The 23414-nt window shown below is 37.3% G+C and overlaps 3 protein-coding genes across 4 annotated transcripts; 2 read left to right on the plus strand and 1 right to left on the minus strand.

The window, feature by feature from the left end:
- The first annotated feature begins 6078 nt into the window (after positions 1-6078).
- On the plus strand, positions 6079-11120 carry LOC141591749 (uncharacterized). 2 transcript variants are annotated; one of them, XM_074412191.1, is made up of 7 exons: positions 6079-6261; positions 7216-7824; positions 8595-8744; positions 8851-8910; positions 9139-9195; positions 9310-9746; positions 10155-11120. In XM_074412191.1, the coding sequence occupies exons 1-7, from the start codon at positions 6198-6200 to the stop codon at positions 10878-10880; spliced, it is 2103 nt and encodes a 700-aa protein (XP_074268292.1). In that variant the 5' UTR covers positions 6079-6197; the 3' UTR covers positions 10881-11120. The 2 variants fall into 2 exon arrangements, with proteins under 2 accessions (XP_074268292.1, XP_074268291.1); XM_074412190.1 differs by having other exon boundaries at positions 6108-6261; positions 7207-7824.
- A 550-nt stretch (positions 11121-11670) lies between these two features.
- Positions 11671-12237, plus strand: LOC141589725 (uncharacterized). Its single transcript, XM_074410351.1, has one exon. The coding sequence runs from the start codon at positions 11671-11673 to the stop codon at positions 12235-12237; it is 567 nt and encodes a 188-aa protein (XP_074266452.1).
- A 401-nt stretch (positions 12238-12638) lies between these two features.
- LOC141591750 (ATPase 10, plasma membrane-type) lies at positions 12639-20745 on the minus strand. The gene is made up of 22 exons (XM_074412192.1): positions 20342-20745; positions 19278-19366; positions 19064-19183; positions 18571-18669; positions 18314-18451; positions 18029-18163; positions 17753-17932; positions 17303-17509; positions 17011-17130; positions 16793-16912; positions 16558-16680; positions 16264-16368; positions 15922-16066; positions 15562-15723; positions 14996-15234; positions 14873-14905; positions 14686-14767; positions 14431-14591; positions 13834-14007; positions 13579-13761; positions 13306-13478; positions 12639-13100 (listed from the first exon to the last, which is right to left on the minus strand). Exons 2-22 carry the CDS (start codon positions 19341-19343, stop codon positions 13001-13003), a joined length of 2865 nt encoding a protein of 954 aa, XP_074268293.1. The 5' UTR covers positions 19344-19366; positions 20342-20745; the 3' UTR covers positions 12639-13000.
- Between the last annotated feature and the right edge of the window lie 2669 nt (positions 20746-23414).

Below are 23414 nucleotides of genomic sequence, written 5' to 3' on the forward strand. Positions count from 1 at the left end.
GGGCTGCTTTTTCAAAATTGTTTTCAACATACTTGGTGACTACGGGTGAAAACTTCAAACCCTCCATTATTCTAGCCTTAGCAAATTCACGCCTTTGGACAAAGTAAGAATTTACTCTAAAGAATGTGACTTTGACAAGAGCGTGATAGGCAAAAAAACGAGCTCCCTTTAGCACATTATTAAAAACCTCAGCCAAATTGGTTGTCTTGATTCCATATCTAAGGGCACCACCATGACACATTGACCACTTTGATAAAGGTAATGTATCTAAGTCTCCCTTGCTTGTACATTCATTCATTGATCTTTGCTAAACCAAAGATTAAACTTGATGGATTGATGCTGAAAAGCTGTCCAACTAAACAAGTCTTTCAACGCCCTATTTTTGAACTTTGAATTGATGTTGGATGCATGGTGTCTTATACAAAACCTATGATATGCAAATGGTTCCTCCCACCCACTCCCATTTTCATTCATGGCTTTCATGATGCCCTTATGCCTATCGGATATTACACAAAGCCCGACGTTGTGTAACCAAACATCTAATACATGCCAAAAACCATGACCATGTATCGGTAGTCTCCTTTTCAACTATAGCAAATGCAAGAGGATATAGTTGATCATTGGCATCAACTCCCATGGCAATCATAAGCACCCCTTTGTATTTGCCATACAAATGAGTCCCATCAATTGTAATTATAGGGCGACAATGAGGGAATCCCTTGATTGATGCTCCAAAAGCCCAAAATACCCGGCCAAATATGACAACATTTGGATCATCGGTTGGATAATTTACAAATTGAACAACAGTACCGGGATTAGCTTCCTTCAAGAGCTTCAAAAAATCGAGGAAGCAACTGGTATGATAACTCCCAATCACCAAATATGTCGGCAAGAGCTTTTTGTTTAGCTTTCCATGCCTTCATATAAGTGATCTTGTAGTTATATTTATCAATTATTATTTCAATAATTGCATTTACCGTCAACGCCCAGTCTGCCTCCACAATATTCCTAATGGCATTACTAATAAAAGTTCTTCGCAAGTTTCGGTGGTCTATAGGCATGATGTCTCCTACACATGATGTCTCATGACCACCATTGTATCTCACAATAGTAAATGCATCGGAAACCAATTTTTTTTTGGGTGGCTCTTAATGTCCAACTACATGATGTAGGTCTCCTCCCACATTTGTATGTCACAGTGTGAGGCTTTGACTCATGAACTTTGAAACTTTGATTCACCCTCAAATTATACGATGTAATTGCTTCCACAAAGAACTCTTATTAGGAAATGTTTGACCAACACAAAACTCTCCCCTAACATCAAATGGGACAACATTTTTCCAATTAGCCCAATTATTCCCTTGTGTTTCATCAAATTTAGAAATACTATTGAATTCCGGATTTGGAGCAGTGGAAGACACATGATCAATGTCCTCATCATCCTCATCATCCTCATCACTAGCATTCTCTAGTCTTAAATCAACATCAACCTCAACTTCATCCCCTTCAATATTACCGTCCCCTACCTCTACTCCAATATTATTTGTTAACAATGACACATACCGATCATCACTCCCTATACCTTGTACATTATGCGTTGGTGACATAAAATTTTTTAACATCCTAGTAAAAGACACATCGGGTACTACATTTGCATTACTCACTTGAGGTTGTTGAATTGGTATCAACTCAACATAAATGTCCATAGATCCCGCCTTTGAATGACATATACTAGCCCACATCGCTTGTAAAGAACGGTCATTGTTGAGAGAAACAACCTTAAAACATCCAAGACTAGGAAACTTCATTTTCAACACTAATTTATACTTACTACTATCAACACCAATGGTTGTGTATACCTCATTGTGTATATCATTGAAGCTCATATTACTATTAGCAAAAATAAAAGACTCATTTCCACCTACATAGCTTACACACCCATCTCCTTCAACTATTTCACCATTCCAATAACACAATAAGGGAAAATGACTCCTCTCCATAGCTATAACTAAAAAAAATCGAACTACAACACTAACAACCACCCAAATTCAACACAAACATGAAATATATGGAATAATAATCAAAAACTAGAGTAAATAGCTACTCTAATCAAGTACTAATTAAGAAAATAAGTAAACTAATACCTTCAATATGTTTCGAATTTGCCCAAGAAATACCCAAATATTTGCTTGATATGGCTTAGAGAGTAGTAAATTGTGTTTTAATCAAACCAATTGACTGATTTAGAGTAGATTTTGGACGAAAAATCGAAGAGATGTGCGATTTAGGGTTTTGATTTGGGATTTTTTTTTTTTTTGATAAGGAATACGGGTAAGGGAAGGAAAGAGATGTGGGATATAGGGAAAGAGTTAAGTCGCTCTCCCGGTGAGCGACTTGACCTTTTCTCCAGCTTCGCAAAAACCGAGCCTACGTGGACCCATTTTCGACAATAACTTTGAAAACGCACCCATTTTGTTTATTACTTTGTTAAAAAAGCCCATTTTAGAAAAAAATTCGAGATAGTCTGAGGTTTAGAAATTGGGCTTAACAATGTAGCGTAATGTGTATCATTCCCCAGATCTTGATTAGGACAGAAGACAGCGTCATGGCTTGGTGTTTACTGTTTACTGGACTGATTATGAATCAAAGGACCGATGGCGCCAAACCTAGATGGTGTCATAGGATAACCAGCCTCTGTGACTGCGCACACCACCGATGATAGGGATCATATGCATAACCAAGAAAGAATATGGGAGAAGAATATGGGAATCATCTATCACTGATTTCCTATAGTATACGGAAATTGCACCCAATGCCATAATATACAATGAATGATTCCATGCCTTTTCTAGCCTTGAGAGCAACGACTCTCTTACGACATATTTATTATCCACATTATTAGCATCACCAATTAAAAAACCGGTTATTGCAAGCCCTTTGTTATAGGATGATGAGGACACCAGATCTGGGACGAAGAGATGAAGGGGTTTGCTGGGGTCATGGTGGGTGGGCATTCATACGGTGGAACTCTCACGGCGGTGAGGCAGAAGTGGTGGTAAGGCTGATTTACGGGGAGAGACAGAGTTTGGGGATAAGAAATGGAGAAGATGATGAGGTTGGGTGATAATAATAATGAAGAAGGGTAAAATTGTCCTAAAATAAATGTTTTAACCCAAAAATTTTCAAATTTGACGGAAATAGGGCCTGAATCCGATATTGGGTGCAATTTATAAACGGAGCAATTAATTTGGGTGTAATTTAAAAAAAAAATTTGACGTGGGAGTAAATGTAAAAAAGTGGATTAAGCGTGGGTGTAATCGATAAATTACTCTAATAATTATAACAAACCCTTAGGCCTTATTATGAGTAACACAGGTATATTAGTTGGATGCATGAAACATGATTCGAAGGGAGAACACTACTGACACGAAAATAAATTACACAACTAAATAATTACAAAAACCAAGAAAAAAAGGGGGCAATTACTAAATGATAAGTAGAACAAATTGAGTGTGAATGATCAAATTACTCATAAGACAAATTAAACAAGATTATTTTATGACTATATTTTGTGTTATGCATCGGAAATTATTATCAGAGGAAATTAAGTCGTCAACATAATTGGTGTCTAATTGTATACCATTATCCTACCAAAAATAATATTCCGTAGGTTGGTAGTGTTTATCACCCAACAAAGTCAAATACTTTGGTAATACAAAGTCTAAATGGAGTAGGTACGTCTTATTTTAACTAAACAATAAGATTATGCTAATAGTAATTACACTGATTTATTGTATAAATATTAAGGTTAACGCGTAAGCTTAAACTAACCTCCCACGATTAAGACCTCATGATTGGAACACTACTAACTTGTGGACCGTGGTAGTTAGCCGAATATGCGTTTACACTAAATTTAGTCATGGCCGGTTTGAAATAAGGCATAGATTAAATAGATTCCCATTAATAAATATTTAAGAACTAAATACTCCGTAGAATTTATGTTTCTTTCAGCTTGCCTTCTGACTACGTGTCTAAATGGTAATACTACGCATTTCTGAGCATAGAGTACTCGATCGAGTAGGCTGTACTCGACTGAATGCGTCGTCGGGTGTTTTTGTTCAGGCTTCTGACTTGGGGACACTCGATCGAGTATGGGTGACACTCGGTCGAGTAGAGTGTACTCGGCCGAGTGCCTATGGGACTAGACCGAGTGTATGCCCGGTTTGGGAACGTTTTATGCACGGTTTGATTAGAAGGATTAAGGAGTTATATAATTTCGTAATCAAATCGCTAATTATTTTCTAAACCTACAAACATTCTCTAAACTCCTCCTAATCACTCTAATCATCTACCACGCAAGGATTTAGCTTTTGTTCCTCGGTTGTTCATTTCTTGTGTCGATCGGATTGTAAGTATTAGTTTTCGTCTTTGTTGCATTTTTATTCGCATTCGTCGTAACTCTAATTTGGGTAGAAAAGGGAAATGATTATAATATAGTGATGGATCTTGATTAGTATTGCATATATATCATTGTATATAGGTGACGATTTCGTAGAGAGTTCTAAGTTGTCTATCGTTGCTTTTGCATTTCGCGAATAATGTAGGACTTCCCTACACAGTACAATTATGTGGTTAATTGCATTGGGTGATATTGTGTTTATTTTGATTGTAGTATGTGCTTTTGTGATTGTGATCATTGGAGTTGTTGGTTTGGATATTGTGAGTCATGTCGGAAGATGGTTTCACCCCTTTGTTTTGCCTCTTGTGACTCCCGTCACAAGGGGATGTGCACATTAATGAGTTTGGGTTCGCTCGTTGCGATGAGCGGGAATTTGATGTCCATGTTGCTGTTTGGCATCGGCAGGGGTGGGTTATGCCTTGTTGCGATGGGAACCCGGCTACTCGTTGTGATGAGAGCCATTTGTTGTTATGGAGTTTGGAGGATTGTTGGAGTATTGATTGTGTTAACTTGTGTTTCATATATATATATATTCTTGTGTATAATTGTGATTAATTGTGTAATTGTACCGACCCTTCAAATGTTTCAAAACTGTGGTGATCCATTTGATATTTCCGGTAAATGGTGAGCAGTGAGTCAAGCAGGTGTTGACGTTTGAGCTTGCTTGCGGGTTTGGATGAGACGGCGTCGAGACATTCACATTAGCTTCCGTTGTTGATTAAGTAGACTATCACATGACTAGTTTGAGGCAAAGTTGTATTTTACTTTTACTTTGAGATTTTGGTTTATGTAACCTTGGCTTAAACTTTATTATTTACATTTCTTGTTTCATCATGGTATCTTTGATGCACCCCCTCGGGTAACCGAGATGGTAGTACTTTCATTTGTTAAGGTAGGCCTTGGTAAGATATTTTTGTAGATGGCGTTGTTACATAAATAAGTACTCTTTCCGTTTCAATCATTTATTTACTTTTGATTTTGGCGCAAGAACAAAGAAAGAAAAGATGACCGCTTATTTAATGATAAATGGACCAAATATGGGGTCGTTTGGTTGCCACTTAGAAAACATAGGCATTGGAAAATCCCATGATTTTGAAAAACCTGGGTTGTTTGGTTGCCATAAATTTTGGAAAATGTAGGAATTAACACTTCCCAGGAACTTCCAATGCCTACATGATGTGGAAAGTTGCTTACCTACTCCCCCCTTGGTCATTGGAAGTTCTTGTGGAATTTAATTCCTACATGAACAATCAAACACTTTTTCGAAATTCACCTGAATTGGATGAGGGAACTTAATTCCCATGATTTGTATTTTCATAGGAAAATTAAGTTCCTTGATCAACCAAACAACTAAATGATCAAATTGAATTTTCAAAAATATTACCTAAATAGAAAGATAAACAATTGACAAAATAAAAAAGGTAAACAAATGAACTGAAAGAGGGGTACTCCATATTAACTCTACCCAAATTGCATGGGTCTGTTTTTGAGAGAACATGAATTCAAGGAAATGATTAGAGAAAGACTGGAAGTGGTTAAGTCAATTATTAGTACACACTAATTAATTACTCCCTTACTGATTTGACTATTTGACTTGATTGAAAACGATGATCAACAACACCAGTTGCACTTACCTCCATAACTCATAAATTTGTTAAACTTCAAGATTCAGATTCACCATTTTTGTCCAAATTAAACTATACTACCATTGTTTTTATACTAAAAGTGAAAGCTAAGGATGATCACTGAAGGTTCCAGCAGACGTCATCTTCTTGATCATCATAATCATCACCCAAATCAAGGTATAATCCACTACAATTATTGTTTTTAGTCATTACTCTAATTTTATTTTTAATGTTTTATTTTTGAATAATTCTACTATATTTATTGCTATAGTCAATAATATAGTTGAGCACAATGGTGGATTTAAGGGGGTAGCAGGGGCGCTCGCCCCGTGATCAATGAAAATTTTGAAGCTTTTAGTTAGAATTTTCAAACTTGTTTTAGTTTACCTTAGGGCATTACTCGTTCGCCACCTTGAAATATTTTTGTCCCTCTAACCGCAAATTCTGACTCCGCCACTGAGATTAGGTTTTGTGTTTGATTTTCACATGGAAAAGTGCAAATCTGTTATGACTTCTTTGGGGCATTCTAACAAACATTTGGTGGGTATTGCTGTACATGAGCAAACTTGAGCTATAATGGGAAAGAAGTTCATTTGTTTACCTATTCTATTTTTGCGTGTCTGAGTCAATTGTTTACCTTTCAATTTTGGAAATGCTTTTGGTGAACAATTTGATCCTCCACCCACCTCGTTTTGGTCCACTTGTCATCAAATAATTGGTTATCTCCTCTTACCTTGGTCCTTATGCCAAAACCAAAGGTAAACAAATGACTGGGACAGAGCGAGTACTATTTGTGCTGGTGATTGGATCAGGAAAGTAAATCGATTTGAGTCGAAGATAAACAGTTGTTAAATAGTTTTAGGAGCTTAAGGTTTTGGGTTTGATAGTTTATTGGGTTTATCATGGCTCTATGGCTTGTTTTGACATTGCGGCATTGCGCTATGTTTGGTCACAAATTCCCAAATAAGACTGTTTTACGGCCTAATAGCTTATATAACTCATTTATTGGTATCAATAGCTATCATTAAATTAGGTGCACGAGCTATTAAGCGGCCATTGTACTCATTTATAGCTATTGTTAAGTGAATGCAATTTTTTTGTCAATGCAATAACCATGATCAGCAAATGTAGGAGAGGTACACGTGGAGGATGAGGACTCTAATGAAGAAGAGGCCGAAGAAGGCTCTCATGAAGAGGAGGAGGAGGAGGAGGATGAAGACGATGAGGATGATGAGGACAGTGTAACAACTGTGTATGAAACCGAAATCAAGTACAGACCTTTGTATATAGCAGCATTTACTGGTGACTGGGGGACAGCATTACGGATTCTGAGGGATGATCCTGGTGCTCGTACAGCCAAGATCACGGAGCATGGGGGTACGTTTTTACATGCTGCCTTCGGATTTTGTGAAGAGAAAAAAATCTTAAACAGCATCATAAGCTTAATAGATAAGAGTGATTTAGAAGCAACAGATAATGACGGACGTACTCCTCTGAGTTATGCTGTTTCGAGTGGAAATCTTACTGCTTTGAGAGTTCTTGGTGAGAAGAGGGCAGACTTACAACATTCGCTTCATATAAGTCGATTTGGTATACCAGCAGTGAACTATGCAGGAGCTATTGGTCTTAAGCAAATTGCTCTATATCTCTTCTCTAAGACAAATTTTAAGGATGATTCGAACTTCAGCTCTGCTCAAGCCTATTTTATCCTTTCTACTCTTATCTCATCTGATGTCATTGGTAAGTTCTCTTTATAAATTTGTTGGTTTGATTAGGTAGTATTGCTTTGATGTTGAACTCGTAGTTATAGACACGTAGAGATTGTTGGAACTTAGATTTAATAATCGTACTTGATCAAACCTCAGTTTACAAACTTTGAGATTGGAGTTTTTGAGGTGTTGCTCAAAATACTGTACTTTAGTCTTTAGGTTGGTAGTTTTACAGAAAATCGCATATTTTACCCACTGTGCCCCTATCTGACTTTGGTGATCGATAAGGTTGACTCTGACCAATATTTTCTCACAATATATAAAGCAAAATGGCTCACTAAAGTGGCTGCACCTCTTTCTCCTGTGAAGTAGTGGTCCTTCGATGCAGTTCTCGACGCAATTTTCATCTTGGGTCATTCGGAAACAACCTCTTACACAAGGGTAAGGTTGCGTACATTCGACACCCCCCCTTACCCCGCAATTTGCGGGAGCCATTGAGGCACTGGGGTAATGTTGTTGTTGTTGTTGTATACAAGAGTTGCAACTTTTTGAAAATGACGCCATGAAAATGGTTTTGTTATGGTAAAGCACATATGACAGATTTTACATTACACCCTTTGAACTTTTGAAGGAATTAGCGGGGAGGAGATTGGTTGGCCACCAAAGTCAGATGGGGACAATAAATTTAGGACGGATGTAGTATATTATAGATGTATAGGACTATAGGTAATGCCGTAATGACAACCTGGATTGTTAAAAGTGAGCTGATTTACTTGTTATTCATTGTCTTTCCCTGGCTAGGACCTGCATTATACGCATTAAAACAACGTGACACACTGGCGTTATTTGAATTCGGAGACGCATTTACGCTGCTCAATTGTTTGGCCAAAAGACCAAGGGCATTCCCTACTGGAACTCGTCTTGGAATATTTGAACGTCTGATTTATTCTTGTAAGTTAGTTCTCCATTTCATGTCGATTATACGTGCTAGTTTTCCTAAACCAATAGCAAAACTGATAAAGGTCTTACTAATCTGAAATTGTCTTTCTACCTGCAGTGATTTCAGTCAATAATAAAGATGAGTCGTTCTTGCATGACACAGGAAGTTCCGTAAAAGGTGACTTTGACAATCATGATTATCTCATCCAGTAGCAAGTTTTGAAATTTTTTTTCCTCGGATCATGAAGTTCTTATTATTGGCATAATAATCAAGATAATATCTACTTGCTCTGCATTTTCCTGATGGGATTAATTACCTATCGAGCTGCTACGTGATTTTAATGGTTGTTTGACAAGTCAGTAGTTGATTATAAGGATTAAGGAGTGTGCGTCTATGTTGATGCAGAAATGGTAGATGGTCATGAAGTGCTATTTCTGCGTAGGAACCTCATTAAAGCACTGGGTAAGTCCTAAGTAGTTGTTACGAGAAATTTTTTAATCCATGTAAAGAAAGTGTCTTCCTTTAGAAGAATGCTAGTGTTTCTGCAGTAACACTTGTGTTAGATCTAAATGACAGTTCAAAAAGTGAAGCGCATTCGAGATATGAAGCTAATGCACATACAAGCCTTGGAAATGTTGGATTTATTATGCAATCCTTTGGACAAAGATGAAAAGCAGTACAAGCGCTGTGTCAAGATAAAGAAGGCGGCAGCTCTAACGGCTGCAAAATGGGGTAACTATGAAGTTTTGAGAAAAATTTTAAGAACTTGTCCATCTGTAGTGAACATAAGGGCAGAGGATGGTCAAACTTTGTTTCATTTAGCTGCCTCACTTCGCCATGAAAAGATTTTGAGCCTCCTGTATGAGTTAGGTCCCTATAGAGACAGAGTGACGGCATTTGTGGACAACAATAGCAATAAACTTCTGCACAATGCAGCCAAGTTACCAGCTCCTGGTCGTCTGTTTGGGTTTGGTGCCGCGTCTCAAATGCAGCGGGAAATGCAATGGTTTAAGGTACCCCCCTTGGTTTTGGCTGTAAATCTTAAATCAAACAAGTATGTATTTTCTTGTAAAGACGGTACCAAGAAGGGGATAATCTCCTGCCCATAGCCTAGTGAGCTTGCATCCTAATTAAAAGCAGTGCGTCTTGCTTTAGACGGGCCTTTTTGGTCTGAAATAATAAGACGGAATTTTGTAACCATTTTACAGTTAAATGTGACCACTATTGAAAAACCAGTTACCATAAGCTGTAACACTGCCTATACCATTGTGGTTACATTTAACTATAAAATGGTCATATATGTCCGTCGGAAAATAAGACGAAAGTGTACGTCTGAAACAAGAATTTGTGAATTAAAAGAGGTACAAGAAGAGTGATGTATTTGTTGTATGAAACTTTGCCTCCATTATTTGGATATGTAGGCTGTGAAGAGCTTGACAAGGCCAAACGATCTACGATGGAAAAACAAAGATGGTGAAACCGCCAGGGAATTGTTCATGAAAGAGCACAAAGAACTACTAAAAGAAGCCGAGAGTTGGATGAGAGACACAGCACAATCATGCACAGTAGTGGCAGCACTCATTGCAACCATGGTGTTCACAGCCTCCTTCACTGTCCCAGGCGGGGACAGTCAAGACACTGGTATCCCGATTTTTTTAGGCACACCAGCTTTCGTTGTCTTTGCAATGTCGAGTGCTATGGCCCTCTTTTCCTCCATCACCTCGGTTTTAGCATTCACTGTGATCCTCACTGCATCCTACTTAGATGACGACTTTGTCGTATCCTTGCCCCTAAAGATGATAATGGGATTAGTGACCCTAACTTTTGCAGCAGCTTGTATGATGATCGCATTTTGTGCGACCATTCATATGGTATTATCTCAGCAAATCAAGTTGATTGTCGTCCCAGTTTCTTTGCTTGCGATTATCCCAATTCTGTTCTTTATATTCCTGCAATTACCGCTTCTTGTTGACATGTTTTCCACAACATTTGGGAACGCTCATCTTCCTTCACCGGATAACTCTTATTTGAGACGGCCGCTACCACCACCGCCTCTTGGTGTTGTAAACTGGCTTAGGGAATTGTTTCGTCGAGGAGTCAAGGCAATAACTTGTTTAGGAAACGGAAGGAAGCATTTGGCTAACTGATCCAGATAGACAATAAGGCACCATGTCGCCGCCAATTTATGTGTCCATTACAGTTTACAATGCGGAGGATTCAAACTTGTAATATGTTACCAATGTACAGAGGCAACAGAGCATGTATAAATTCATTTGTTACTTAAAACCCTACTGTTCATACTGAAAATGATACAAAGCCCTGTATAAATAGAGGTAAACTTCACACTTTTCTTGTGGATGTAAAGGGAGCGGGTTTTGATGCTGACAGAGTTCGAACCTAAGTCATGAGTACCACTTCTCACGGCTTTACTAACTAAGCTAGTTGACGTCTGCTAAACCTCGCTCTCTCTCTGGATGCCAAAAAATGTTCAAGAATAACCAACTCCTCACCAGGTGGCCGCAAAAGGGGTATGGCAGTACAGGACGGTAAGTCCATACGATAATATGCTTCATTGTCAAGTGCAATATTTCTGTCCTGTAAGGCTGTAACTCAAACGGAACCCGACAGGCACAGCAAGTCGCTAATAAAGATAAAAATATAACAAAAAAAAGTCCGAAGTGGCAAAGTTCTGAACTCGCTACTGTCGGACCGTCTTCCTGAGGTACTCTACCAGTTCCTGAGTTAGTAGCAAGTGATTAGAAAAAGACTTGGGAATGTGCAAGTCGTTTACTAGTAATTTTTTGATGAATTGATGAATTCGCGGGTCAGCAAAAAAAATTACTTTTCATTTTTTATATACCATAAGGTTGCCCGGAAGGGTGGAGTTTAGTGGTTAAAACTTGGGTGAAATAACCAGGAGACCCAGGTTCAAGCACAATGCAGCAAAGTTACCGGCTCCAAGTCGCTTGTTTGGTTTTGGCACAGCAACTCGAATGCAGCGGGAAATGCAATGGTTTAAGCCTTAAGGTAACAATGGTGTTCACAGCTGCATTCACTTTCCCAGGAGGGAACAGTCACGAGACAGGTATCCCGATATTCGTAGGCACACCGTCTTTCATTATCTTCACAATGTCAGTTGCTATGGCCCTCTTTTCTTCCATCACTTCAGTATTAGCATTCACAGTGATCCTCACTGCATCCTACTTAGATGACGACTTTGTCGTGTCCTTACCCCTGAAGATGATAATTGGATTAGTGAGCCTAATATTTGCAGCAGCTTTTATGATGCTCGCGTTTTGTGCGACCATTCATATAGTACTGTGTCACCAAATCAGTTTGATTGTTGTCCCAGTTTCTCTGCTTGCTATCATCCCAATTCTCTTCTTTATATTCCTGCAATTACCGCTTCTTGTTGACATGTTTTCCACAACATTTGGAAACGCGCATCTTACTTCACCGGAGAACTCTTACTTGAAACGGCCGTGTATTGCTAACTTCAACTGATATTACTCACATACACAACGACAATTTTATCAGTTGAAGTTAGCAATACTAAACATTACTCACATACACGGCCGTGTATTGCTAACTTCAACTCCCTAAATTGTCGTCGTGTATGTGAGTAATGTTTCAACTCGTGTCTAGTATTGCTAACATCAACTGATAAAAATTATGAGGCGCGTTATTCACTAGTTCTGAGTATAAATCATGTCTATATTGAAACTGCCCTTGTATTTCCGTTAATACACCAAAAAAAAAAAAAAAAAAAACACCGCGTCTGGTGTCTCTATGCCGGCTATTTCAATTCTGGGTGTCCACCCAGTAAACCTTGCCATCAAGATAACAAACATTTACACATGAAAACGGAAGTGTAAATAAAAATCAGATGAACTAACAGAGCATTAGCCAAAATACCAAGATTTGCACACCAATTTATTGACTGCTGAAAATTTCGCAACAGTCACTCTTGTAGGCGCGCGATCCAAAAGCCGAAAATAGGCTAGAAATCAGCTTTAAACAACTGGAAATCTGAAAAATCTCAGTAGTACTAGTAATGACTAAAAAAATCTAGCAAGTTCTCAGAAAAAAATCGAGTACAGTAGAACAGAATATAGATGGAGCAAAGGGGAGGAATATATCAATTTTGTTATTTTGGCATTCGATCAATGCTGTCTGATCATCGATTAATCGCCTAGATATTAGAGAAATTTTCATAATTTTACAACATCCTGTATGTTTGAGCTTTTCATGGCAGATTATAGGAGTATCAGATTGTATGTGCAGAGAAGATCAAATCATCATCCAAATTCTGCAATCTCACCACTGACTCCACGTGCCGTTTTAGAGCGTAATCCTCCTTCTGCAGCCTGCAAGTTTCAGGATGTCATCAATATAACTTAGTTTGTGAACCCGAATGCAGACATACTCGAAATGACCTGACTACAATGACACAACCCGTAATTTGACCTAAATGCCGTTTCCTGGGTTAAATAGTAAGGCTCAGGTTGAAAAAGCTCAATCAGACTCTGACCTAATCAGTGAACCAAGCATCTACCAGACTATTCTAAATACCTTGCAATCTCAGCACGCCGTCTAGCCTGTTCCGCAATCAGAGAATAATTCCTTCGCCTTTGTCGGCCTTCACCTTCGTACATGGATTGCGAGCCTTCTAAAGATCTTCGAGAAACTAGCCACCTTGCTTCCCTATCTTCCCTTCCATAATCTTTCTTGGAGGTGAATGCAGTCTGTTCAAATCACATCATTCATAGAGAAATAGGATTGGTTAATATAGCCGCGATCATGTCAAGCTATGAGCCTCGGGACTGTGACAAATTTTCCTCCTACCTTTCTGTTGTATACAAGATTCCAAGCTTCTCCGCTCAAAGCGTACTGAACCACGAACTTTATAATATCAAGAGGGAAATAGAAAACCAGGCTGTATAACCATATTACACCAGCCCACCGCCATCCAATCCCGCTGATTGAAGCGAAATTAATTTTTGCATAAACTGCTATCAAAGTGGCAACCTGCAGAATTTTGAGAGGATCAAATAGGAGAAAGATTTAATCAGGAGTGAAACTGCCATGAAATTTGCTTACCAGTTGCGCCACTACAAATGCAGACATCAACAGAATTCCGGGCCTCTCTAGAAATGACCAGCTCTGACTGCGAGTAACGAAAATGAGAGCCTGGCTGATGATGCTTACTTGCAGATATACAGCTGATGATACTTTTTCGGTATTTGAAGACAGAGAGCTCACACCAAAATGGTTCTAAAAGAGAACGAAAAGAAAAATATACATGAACATAGATTAGTTAAAACTTCTCAGAATTGCATTTTCGGAAGAGTTAAGTGATGAATAATATATTTTCTACATATTTTTTAAACTTCTGCCTTCTGTAACATAATTCTCCAAAAATTATACCAAAAATCAGTTTTTTTGGCAAAAAAACAAAACCGTATTCTGGCAAACATCAATCATAATAAAAGATAATATTTTCGCCAAAAACTGACTTTTGTCAGAGGGAAAGACGATTCATGATTGCTTTTCGCTGAAAAAAGTTGTTTATTTTGCGACAAGGCTTTTGTTAGAACTTTTGGAGAAAATGCTCAGAAAGATTTGTGTTTTTGTAAAAAAATTGCAGAAGGCAGGAGTTCTGAATTGATTCTGTCTTAATTATAGTATGAGAAATACCTCGAAGAATTCTGTCTCGTTTACAACCCAGTAAAATAACACAGTTACTAAGGCTAGATATGTGCCGATGACAATTCCAGTAGCGAATATCTCCTTTAACTTCCAGCTGTCAGGGCTCGGAGATGGTTTTACACGATCTTTTGAAATCGTCATGATGGTGCCTGCACCGAAAACATATTTACATGATTGTCTCTTCTAAGAAAATAGTTTACTTACTTGTCATGCTTTTGTCAGAAATAATTCAGGTGTCATTACCATCATTCAGAATGGCTATAATAAGCACCATGAAGGGCGGAAAGTCGTACTCCCAGATTAATGCCAGTAGCATGAAACCAAGCTGAGGCAAAACAAACATCTTTCCTCAGATTTTATCGTCCAGGGAAAATCATTAAACTTTTACTGACATAATTGCCATGTAAAGTGCAGAAATTTATCTACATACCACAATACGGATGGTTATGGAAACCGCGTATATCTGGGAAAAAAAAAATCAAACAATTAACAGCGCATAATTCACAATTGCTCAGCAACTGAAACCAAGAAACAGAAGGAAGAGTGACTAAACTGTATAGTTTTTCATTCTTTGGAATATAGACCGGCTAGTAAGGACAGCACTGACAATGACACTTAAGCCGGGTTCTGTTAAAACAAGATCAGCGGCACTTCTAGCAGCATCTGTGGCATCTGCCACGGCTATTCCAATATCTGCTTTCTTTAGAGCTGGAGCGTCATTCACACCATCTCCCGTCATTCCTACAACATGCTTCTTTTCTTGTAGAATTTTCACTATCTCATATTTATGTTCTGCACAACATCCAGCAATAACAGCATGAATAGAAGACCAAAGATATGATGACTACACGTCATAGAGTATCTCTCGAGTATAATGCCCTTTAATTAACTGTGGAATAACGCAGATTGTTGCATAGGACGGTCTCATCTACAGGACTAGCCCATTAACAATAAGACCGACCAAAAAAAAATCTTAGAATATATGAAATGCAATATAACTTCAGATTCATTTGCAGAGAGAACTACAACAAAATTAAACTATCTGCCAGCTGCATAAAAACTATCCTCGGACTAACTACATTTTGTTCACAATAGTTTTCATGTATCTTACTGACTAACCCGGAAAAACGCCAGCAAAGCCATCAGCCTGTTCGATGAGCTCATCTACAGGAAGGGATACATTTTCATCATTTTCATGTCCAAACAATGATGATGAGGGGTACATATTTGTGCCCATGCCAAGCCGTCGACCAGTCTCCTTTGCAATTGCCAGTTGATCACCTATTACCAGTGATGCACACACATAAAAAAATGAATTAAAGTAAAATTTCGACTTCAAAATTTTCCGTCTGTGTGAAGGCGTGCAGTTGTTCACAGACAAGCAAGTAACATTTTAATTGATTCAGTAGCTTAAATAGTTACTTCCATTAATTCTCTTTTTGAAAGTTTCGCTTCTCGATTTTGATAAGTACGAAGTACCTGTTATCATCTTAACACAAACTCCAAGGTTAAGAGCTCTACGGATGGTCTCAGCGCTATCATGTCTTGGGGGATCGAAGAGAGGCAACAATCCACAGAATGTCCAAGGGCCTCCATTACTAGCCTTTCTTTTCTCAGGGATATTCTGTGAAAGCAATTTTAACAAGTTTACTCTCCTTTTAAAATGCTTTAATGTACGAAATCAACCAGATTCACACTAAAGCGATATAGTTTAGAGTCAAATGACGCATTAAGTCATTGTTATGTAATCAAGCTCTAGATTCAGAAAAAACTCCGACAATGGATTTTTCAAAAGAGAACTTCCGAGTTTTTACTCTATACCTGCAATGCAACGGCTAATGATCTTAGTCCTCTTTCAGCAAAATTGTCAATTATACTATGGACTTCTCTAGCAATCGCGTTTTTCTCTTGGCACAAAGCAAGAATCTGGAAAACAAGAGGGAGCACACTGAATATCACAGGTGAGTTGCAGTATTCTGCTCCAGAACAATCTCATCTTTACTTCTCCGGTCTGGGGTATTCTTTAAAATCAGACCGTTGTGGTAAATTACTATTAGTTGCTCAAATCATAAATAACTTCAAACAAGATTTACGGAGATTTAAGGAGTTGCGTACCTGCTCAGGGGCGCCTTTACTGGCCCTATACCAGTTACCATCAGCATCAATGTAAGTGATAGCTGTACGTTTGTCGACAGGATTAAAAGGCAAGAAATGAACTTCCTCGATTTTTGCACGAGCCTAGAATCAAAAATGTAAACTGTAAATGGAGGTTTAGAGTTTTTTAGAAGAAAAAAAGAAAAACCATCCAAGAGGTTGATAGGTCTCAGAGTTCTGGCTATCATCTCATTACCTCCTTTGGATCACCAAGCATGTTAACTATAGCAGTATCAATGGCATCTTGATTTTCCAATCTCGAAGCTCTGGCCGCTAGTAAGATTATAGTATCTTTATCCATATCCTTGTTGAATACCTAGAACGGATTTATAATTGATGGTTGATGAACTACAATTACAAAACAAAAATTCTTAACAAGGGATTCTTGAAATTTGACTAAGCGCTATTGTGTACCTTGACGAGGCTCCTGTCAACAGTGAGTCGATTCAGGGTAAGAGTTCCGGTTTTGTCACTGCATAAAACATCCATTCCGGCCATTTCTTCTATCGCTGTCATGCGTTTTGTAATGGCACCCTGGAAAAAGGATAAATGTGACAGGGGATTAGGGCTTACGCTCGCATGAGAGTGTTTAACGGGTTATTTCTGACCAAGAATGGAAATTAGTGAATTCATTTGAACATCTCAAAAAGGATAAAGAAGTGAATTGACACGAGGAATGAAGGGATTTATTGCTAACTGAACAAACCTGTTGAGATAGTCGATGAGAACCAATTGCAAGTGTGACTGACAAAACTGTTGGCATGGCAATGGGGATTCCTCCAATCAACAGAACAAGAAGGTTGTTTATCCCTTTTCTGTAAGCGCGTTGTTGTACAGTGAACATAACTATGATTTCAATGATCAATCCAACAGCTATAGAGCAAATGCAAAAATTCCCAATGGAAGTAAGGACCTGCAACGCAGGCTGTGATCAATAATAAACTACAAAGCTATAGCCATGGAACATCGTAAAGCAGTAAACAGCATTACGCCTATGCTTCTACGGCTCTGGCCTTAGGCGGGGGTACCTTAGCCTGTTTTTAAAAAGCAAAGAGACGGTCTTCTATGAGAAACCAGTCCAATTATTTGTGTTTCCCATAATGAAGATTGTGTCGAGAACTGCATCAACTGACTCCTACTTCATAATATGACATACCTGCTGAAAATGTCCTACAACTTCAGTGCTGTCCACTAGGAATGCGGCCTTCCCAAGGAAAGAATGCACGCCAGTCGCTATTACAATAGCTTCTATTTCTCCTTGCTTACATATAGATCCTGAAAACACTTCATCACCAGTGTGTTTTGTGACCGGTAATGATTCCCCAGTAAGTGCGGACTGAGAGATAGAATTCAACAGTAACCATCAAACTGCGCACAACAATGGACAAAAACAAGAATATGCAAGTAACAAATTATCAGCAATTGTGCTTGCCTGGTCAATTTTTAAAGGGTCTCCTTCGAGCAAACGTGAATCTGCAGGAATGATGTCACCAAGCTTAATGCTAATTATATCTCCTGGAACTAATATAGCTGCATCTTGCTCCTGCCATTGCCCATCTCTGAGAACCTGTATATATATACAGAAGGAAAGTTTCTAATTTACGGTTCATGAAGGAATAAAAGAGGCCTGATCATATTCTAGGCTAATTGATTGGCTGTAATCTGTATACATGATGACTGATGGTGACAAAAAAATTCAAACAGGTGGCAATAAAACCTTTGCTTTTGGAGCTAAGCGTGCCATTAAGGCAGCAGCAGCATTTCCGGCATTATTTTCCTCTAGAAAGCTAATAGTTGAGTTTATGAAGAGTAAGCAGATGATGCCTGCAAAGTCCTGCCAGTCTGTTCCTTGATTCTGAAGTGCAGAAGAGAGAACCGTAAGAGGGGTAGAATAGTCGTAAGCAGAAAATCAGTTGTAAGACTGCAATGTTAAAAGCATAATTCAGCGTAATTATATATACTGGAAGAACTTACTCCTCCATTAGCAAGGATCAAGGCCATCAAAGCCGCTGCTTCCATAACCCAAGACAAAGGATTCCACATAAAACTAAGAAATTTCAAAAATTTATTTTCCTGCATCAATTCAATACATCATATCCTTAGAAGAACTTGTGACGGTTATAGAAGCACAACTAGCTAATGAAAAACTTAACCTAATACCATAATACATGATTCCTAGGCTACAAGAAACTAGAGTATGTTTTCCCCAATTTCTCTAGGATAATAAACTGCCAGAGTATATGCTATAGTTTCATACAGTAGTACACATTCAAGCTTCCATACATTTGCAGTAAAAAATTCATGACCTCAAAATAAATAGAATTTGATGGGAAAACGGAAAAGAAAAGAAAGCAGTTAACACCGTGGCAAGCTACTTCTCAGTTCTCATGCTTCTAAATGATTATTGACATAGAATGATAGAATAGAGCATCATACATACAAGCTATGGCCTATAAGAAGAGCTTACAGGCTTTTCTTCAAGTTTGTTTGGTCCAAAAATTGTCAAGCGAAATTCAGCATCCGCGCTTGTTAGCCCATTTTGTGAAGTTTTGAGTAATTCAAACACGTCTTCCAAAGGCAAACGTTCCTGATCATATGTAGTATAGTTTATGAGTACACATGATATAATACCGAAATTGGTAGTAAGTGTCTATAATTGTTTTGTACTCCCTATATCTTACCAAATCAATCCCATTTTGCTTGAATTCCTCGGGATTAAGTAAAGGCTCCTTCAGGTCTCCCGCCATGAATGACTACACAATCCGAAATCCTGCAAAACCATTCACAATAATGTGAATCTATTAACATGATTACTAGAACCGGTCACCTTGGAAGATTATACATGTTCTTTTATTTTCTTCTGTAGTCATTCAATTCTACTCTCCACGCTGGATGTCGATTTAGTTAGCGCGGTAAAGTAATATTAATCATACATGTGTTCTTGGTAAGATTGCTGAAAGTAACATTGTAAGACCTCCTATTTGTTACTGAGTAAAGCTAACTCCAGTTACCTCGGATACTCGTGTCCAACACTCGACACAGACATGAGTATGACATTCGTAACAGGAATAAATATAATAGTTGGGTCTCAACTATCACCTTTGGAGTTTGGTTGGGATGGTTCATCTATCATGGTATCAGAGCCCTTGTGACCAAAGGTTACGAGTTCAAATCCTGGCAGCCTCCAATAACTCATGAAGTGAAATTTCAGCACATGGTTTGGGGAGCATGTGCACTGACCACTCTTTAAGCTCAATGAGCATTCGAGTGAGGGGCGTAATAGGAATAAATATAATAGTTGAGCTTCAACCATCACCTTAGGGTTTGCGTTCAAAATAGTTCAAAATAGTTGAGACAGATATACACACACTCGTGTCAGATACCTCTAATCGAGTAACCTAAAGTTATCAATCAACGACACGAAAATGAGACTGTCTATCTGCATTCAGAGACAATCATCTAGTTTTAGAAATTGTTATAATTATCGAGTCAAACAAACAACTCTCATTTATAGTTTCGCAATTAACATTATGATCAAAATCAACATAATTAAGCACCCATCATTTCATAAATATCAAACATGCAATCACATCAACAACATTCATTCAATTTAAAAGGCAATTACATACGCAAAATCCCATTTTGGAAGATCACTAATTAAACATCATCTAAAAAGGGCAAAATCTCCCACAAAAATTAAACCAACTAATCAAAACCCAAATGGGTATAATAACTGAACACTTACTGACAATAGCAATTGAGCAAAAACCCGGAAATCGATTGTCGAAACGAGCACACAAACTCGAAAACAGCTTGATTTTGATAGCAGAAAAAAAAAACTGAGAAATTGGGAAAATAATTGAAGAAAAAGGTAACATCTTTTAAAGGGTTTTGATGGGGAAAATTATTGACTGGTTGGTGTAATAAATTCATTATGAATGAATGAATGAACTAATTATACAAATTGGGTATTTGATTGTAATTTGTGATTTATTGTTGAATTTGTCTGCGCTAATTGAAGGTATAAAAGAGGGGGAAATGGTGGGAAAATAGTTTGGGAAACTACCCTTCAAATCTCCAACTAACTACTGAATTCAAGAACTCGTGTAACCTAACGGTCTTTTCACTTGTTAGGGTTTTAATAATAATGTGAAAAATATAATAATATATATGGAAGGAGATTATGTGGTTGATTATCAAAAATTTGGTGTATGTTTATGCTTTTCTTGGCATTTTTTTTTGATAAGGTAGGAAAATTAGGTTGATCCTCTAGGTTGACCAATTTATCTCATCCTTTCGAATAAGTGAGGTAAGTTGAAGCCACCGGCTTTCAAACCACCTCGTCGAACAAAATGAATGTCTAATTTCACATCCTTGATAATATTAGAGATTTTCCAAGGGATTTGCCAAGTACTACGAAGTGAGTTAATAACACATAAATTATCATCTTTCACAATTATCTTTGAGATTCCTAACTGTTTAGCGGCTAAAACACCTTCTTTTAAAACGAGAGCTTCCGCAACAAGAATACTATTAGATCCGCACTTTTTTTGCTCCTAACACAAGAACTTTACCATTATGATCTCTTATATAATATCCTAAAGCAGCTTTATTGTCTTCTATTCTCGAACCGTCAAAATTTAGCTTTAGGAAATCGTTTCTAGGTTTCTTCCACCAGATTTCTTCCATACTAGAATTGATTCTAGTTGACTTGTCTTTTTCGGGATTGTTGAGATCCTTATGTCTAGTCTCATTCCAGATCTTAATGCTATTATTACATAAAATAATAATTTTGCTGATATTGAAATGAACATTGTTAAAGATAATGTCATTTCTATAAAATCATGAATTCCACCAAATAAAGATAATTTTAATGAAATCATCTTTTGAAATTAAATCTTTGAGATAATTAAGTTTCATAAGAAAACTTTGACTCGTAATATTATCATAATTTGACAAGAAATTGTTAAAGCTACTAATATTCATGTCTTGAATAACTGAACCAATCAAGGGACATTCGTAAAAGAAATAATCTTTGTTTTCAATATGATGGTTGCACAAAACACAATTCACTACTACAAAACTAGGCAACCACAACGGCTCTTTAACAACGCTTATTCACGAAAATTACGAAAAGACGTTGAATGGATTATTGTTTTTCCGCGCAATTTTACTAAACTTAATTACAATGGTTTTATTTTGTCACCCGTTGTTATTAGTTTTAACAACGGGTAAAAATTACATAACCGTTGTTAATATAAAAACTAATAACAACAGTTTACTTTGTAATACATTATAACCGTTGTTAATAATTTGGCTCAAAATTAGTGAAAAGTAATTACAACGGTTATATTAGAACCCGTTGTTAACACTTTTTAACAACAGTTGTCAAAGAAACCGTTGTTAATATATTATCTAATGACAACGGGTTTATGTGTAATAACCGTTGTCAATACTTTCAAGCAAATACCACAATATATACCACACAAACACAGATCAGCTACATCCACAAACACAAACACACAACCACACTCTTTCTCATCGTCTCTTTCTCATCGTCGCTTTATCATCTCCGTCACTGTTGTTGTCATCGTCTCTTTCTTTCTCTAATTATCAGGTATATATCTATCGCTTTATGGTTTTAGGTTTTGTCATCTCCGTCATTATTGTTATTTCTCTAATTATTTTATTTGCTGTGTTTTTCTCCGTCATTGTTCTTTCTCTAATTATTCGCTTAGTTTTTCTGCGTTTATTAGTAAAACAAATTAAATTAAATAAAACAAAGAAGATGATGATGGAGAGGATAGTAAACAAATCCACATTTAACATACATAAACTTAATTAATTGATATATATATACATAAACTTAATGCATTGCTAAAAATACATTTCTTAGATGTTCATTTAGGGATGCATTCTCTTCTATGAGAATCATCCTCTCCTTCTTTGCTATTTGGAGGTTTCGTTCCGCAGATGCAATATTTTCATATAGCTGCATTATCTGCGGCTCTAACTCCTGCACCAAGCCATGTTTCACTGCGGCTCTAACTCCTGCACCAAGCCAGATCTGAGCTTGCTCAAGGAAGAGTCTGTTCTTCCTCTCGATTTCCTGCAAGCGGCGTATGAAACTTTTGTTGTACTCAATCATAATGCATGTTAAACGAATGATATCATTCATTATTGAAGGAACTTTGGAGTTTATTAGGTTTTAAAGATTTAGGTTTGAAGTTTAAGGTGGAGATAGTGATATAATGGATTGGTTATTGAGATAGTGGAATGAATTTATAATTAGTATATGTGTCGTTTGAGTTATTTTTTAATTAATATGTTTAGGGTTTATTTGATGCTTAAATTAATACGAAGTATATTTTGTTTTGGAATTTATGCCATATCCATGCTTCAAATCTTATAACCCTTCGCATTCCATATATTGTGTCCTTTCATGCAGGGATTTTGGCAGTAATAATGCATCTAGTAATATATAATTAGTTGATGCAGGAGGGATTTTGGCAGTGCTTTGTATTTTTATTTTTTTTAAAAACAATAACAACGGTTATTTAAAAAAAACCGTTGTCTTTAGTTATAACAACGGTGTTTTCTATTGTAACCGTTGTTATAACTTTCCACCAAAAATTAGTCACTTTCCACAACGAATGACTCGTAACGACAACGATTTTTAACCGTTGTTAATAGTTTTCACAACGGGTTTCTTAAAAAAACCAACCGTTGTTAAAACCTTTAACAACAGATGCTTTAACAACGTCCACTTTTTTATATAGCAACGGTTTTAACCGTTGTTATACCCTATATCTGTAGTA

Source organism: Silene latifolia, chromosome 7, assembly GCF_048544455.1.
Source record: "Silene latifolia isolate original U9 population chromosome 7, ASM4854445v1, whole genome shotgun sequence".
Taxonomy (NCBI): Eukaryota; Viridiplantae; Streptophyta; class Magnoliopsida; order Caryophyllales; family Caryophyllaceae; genus Silene; species Silene latifolia.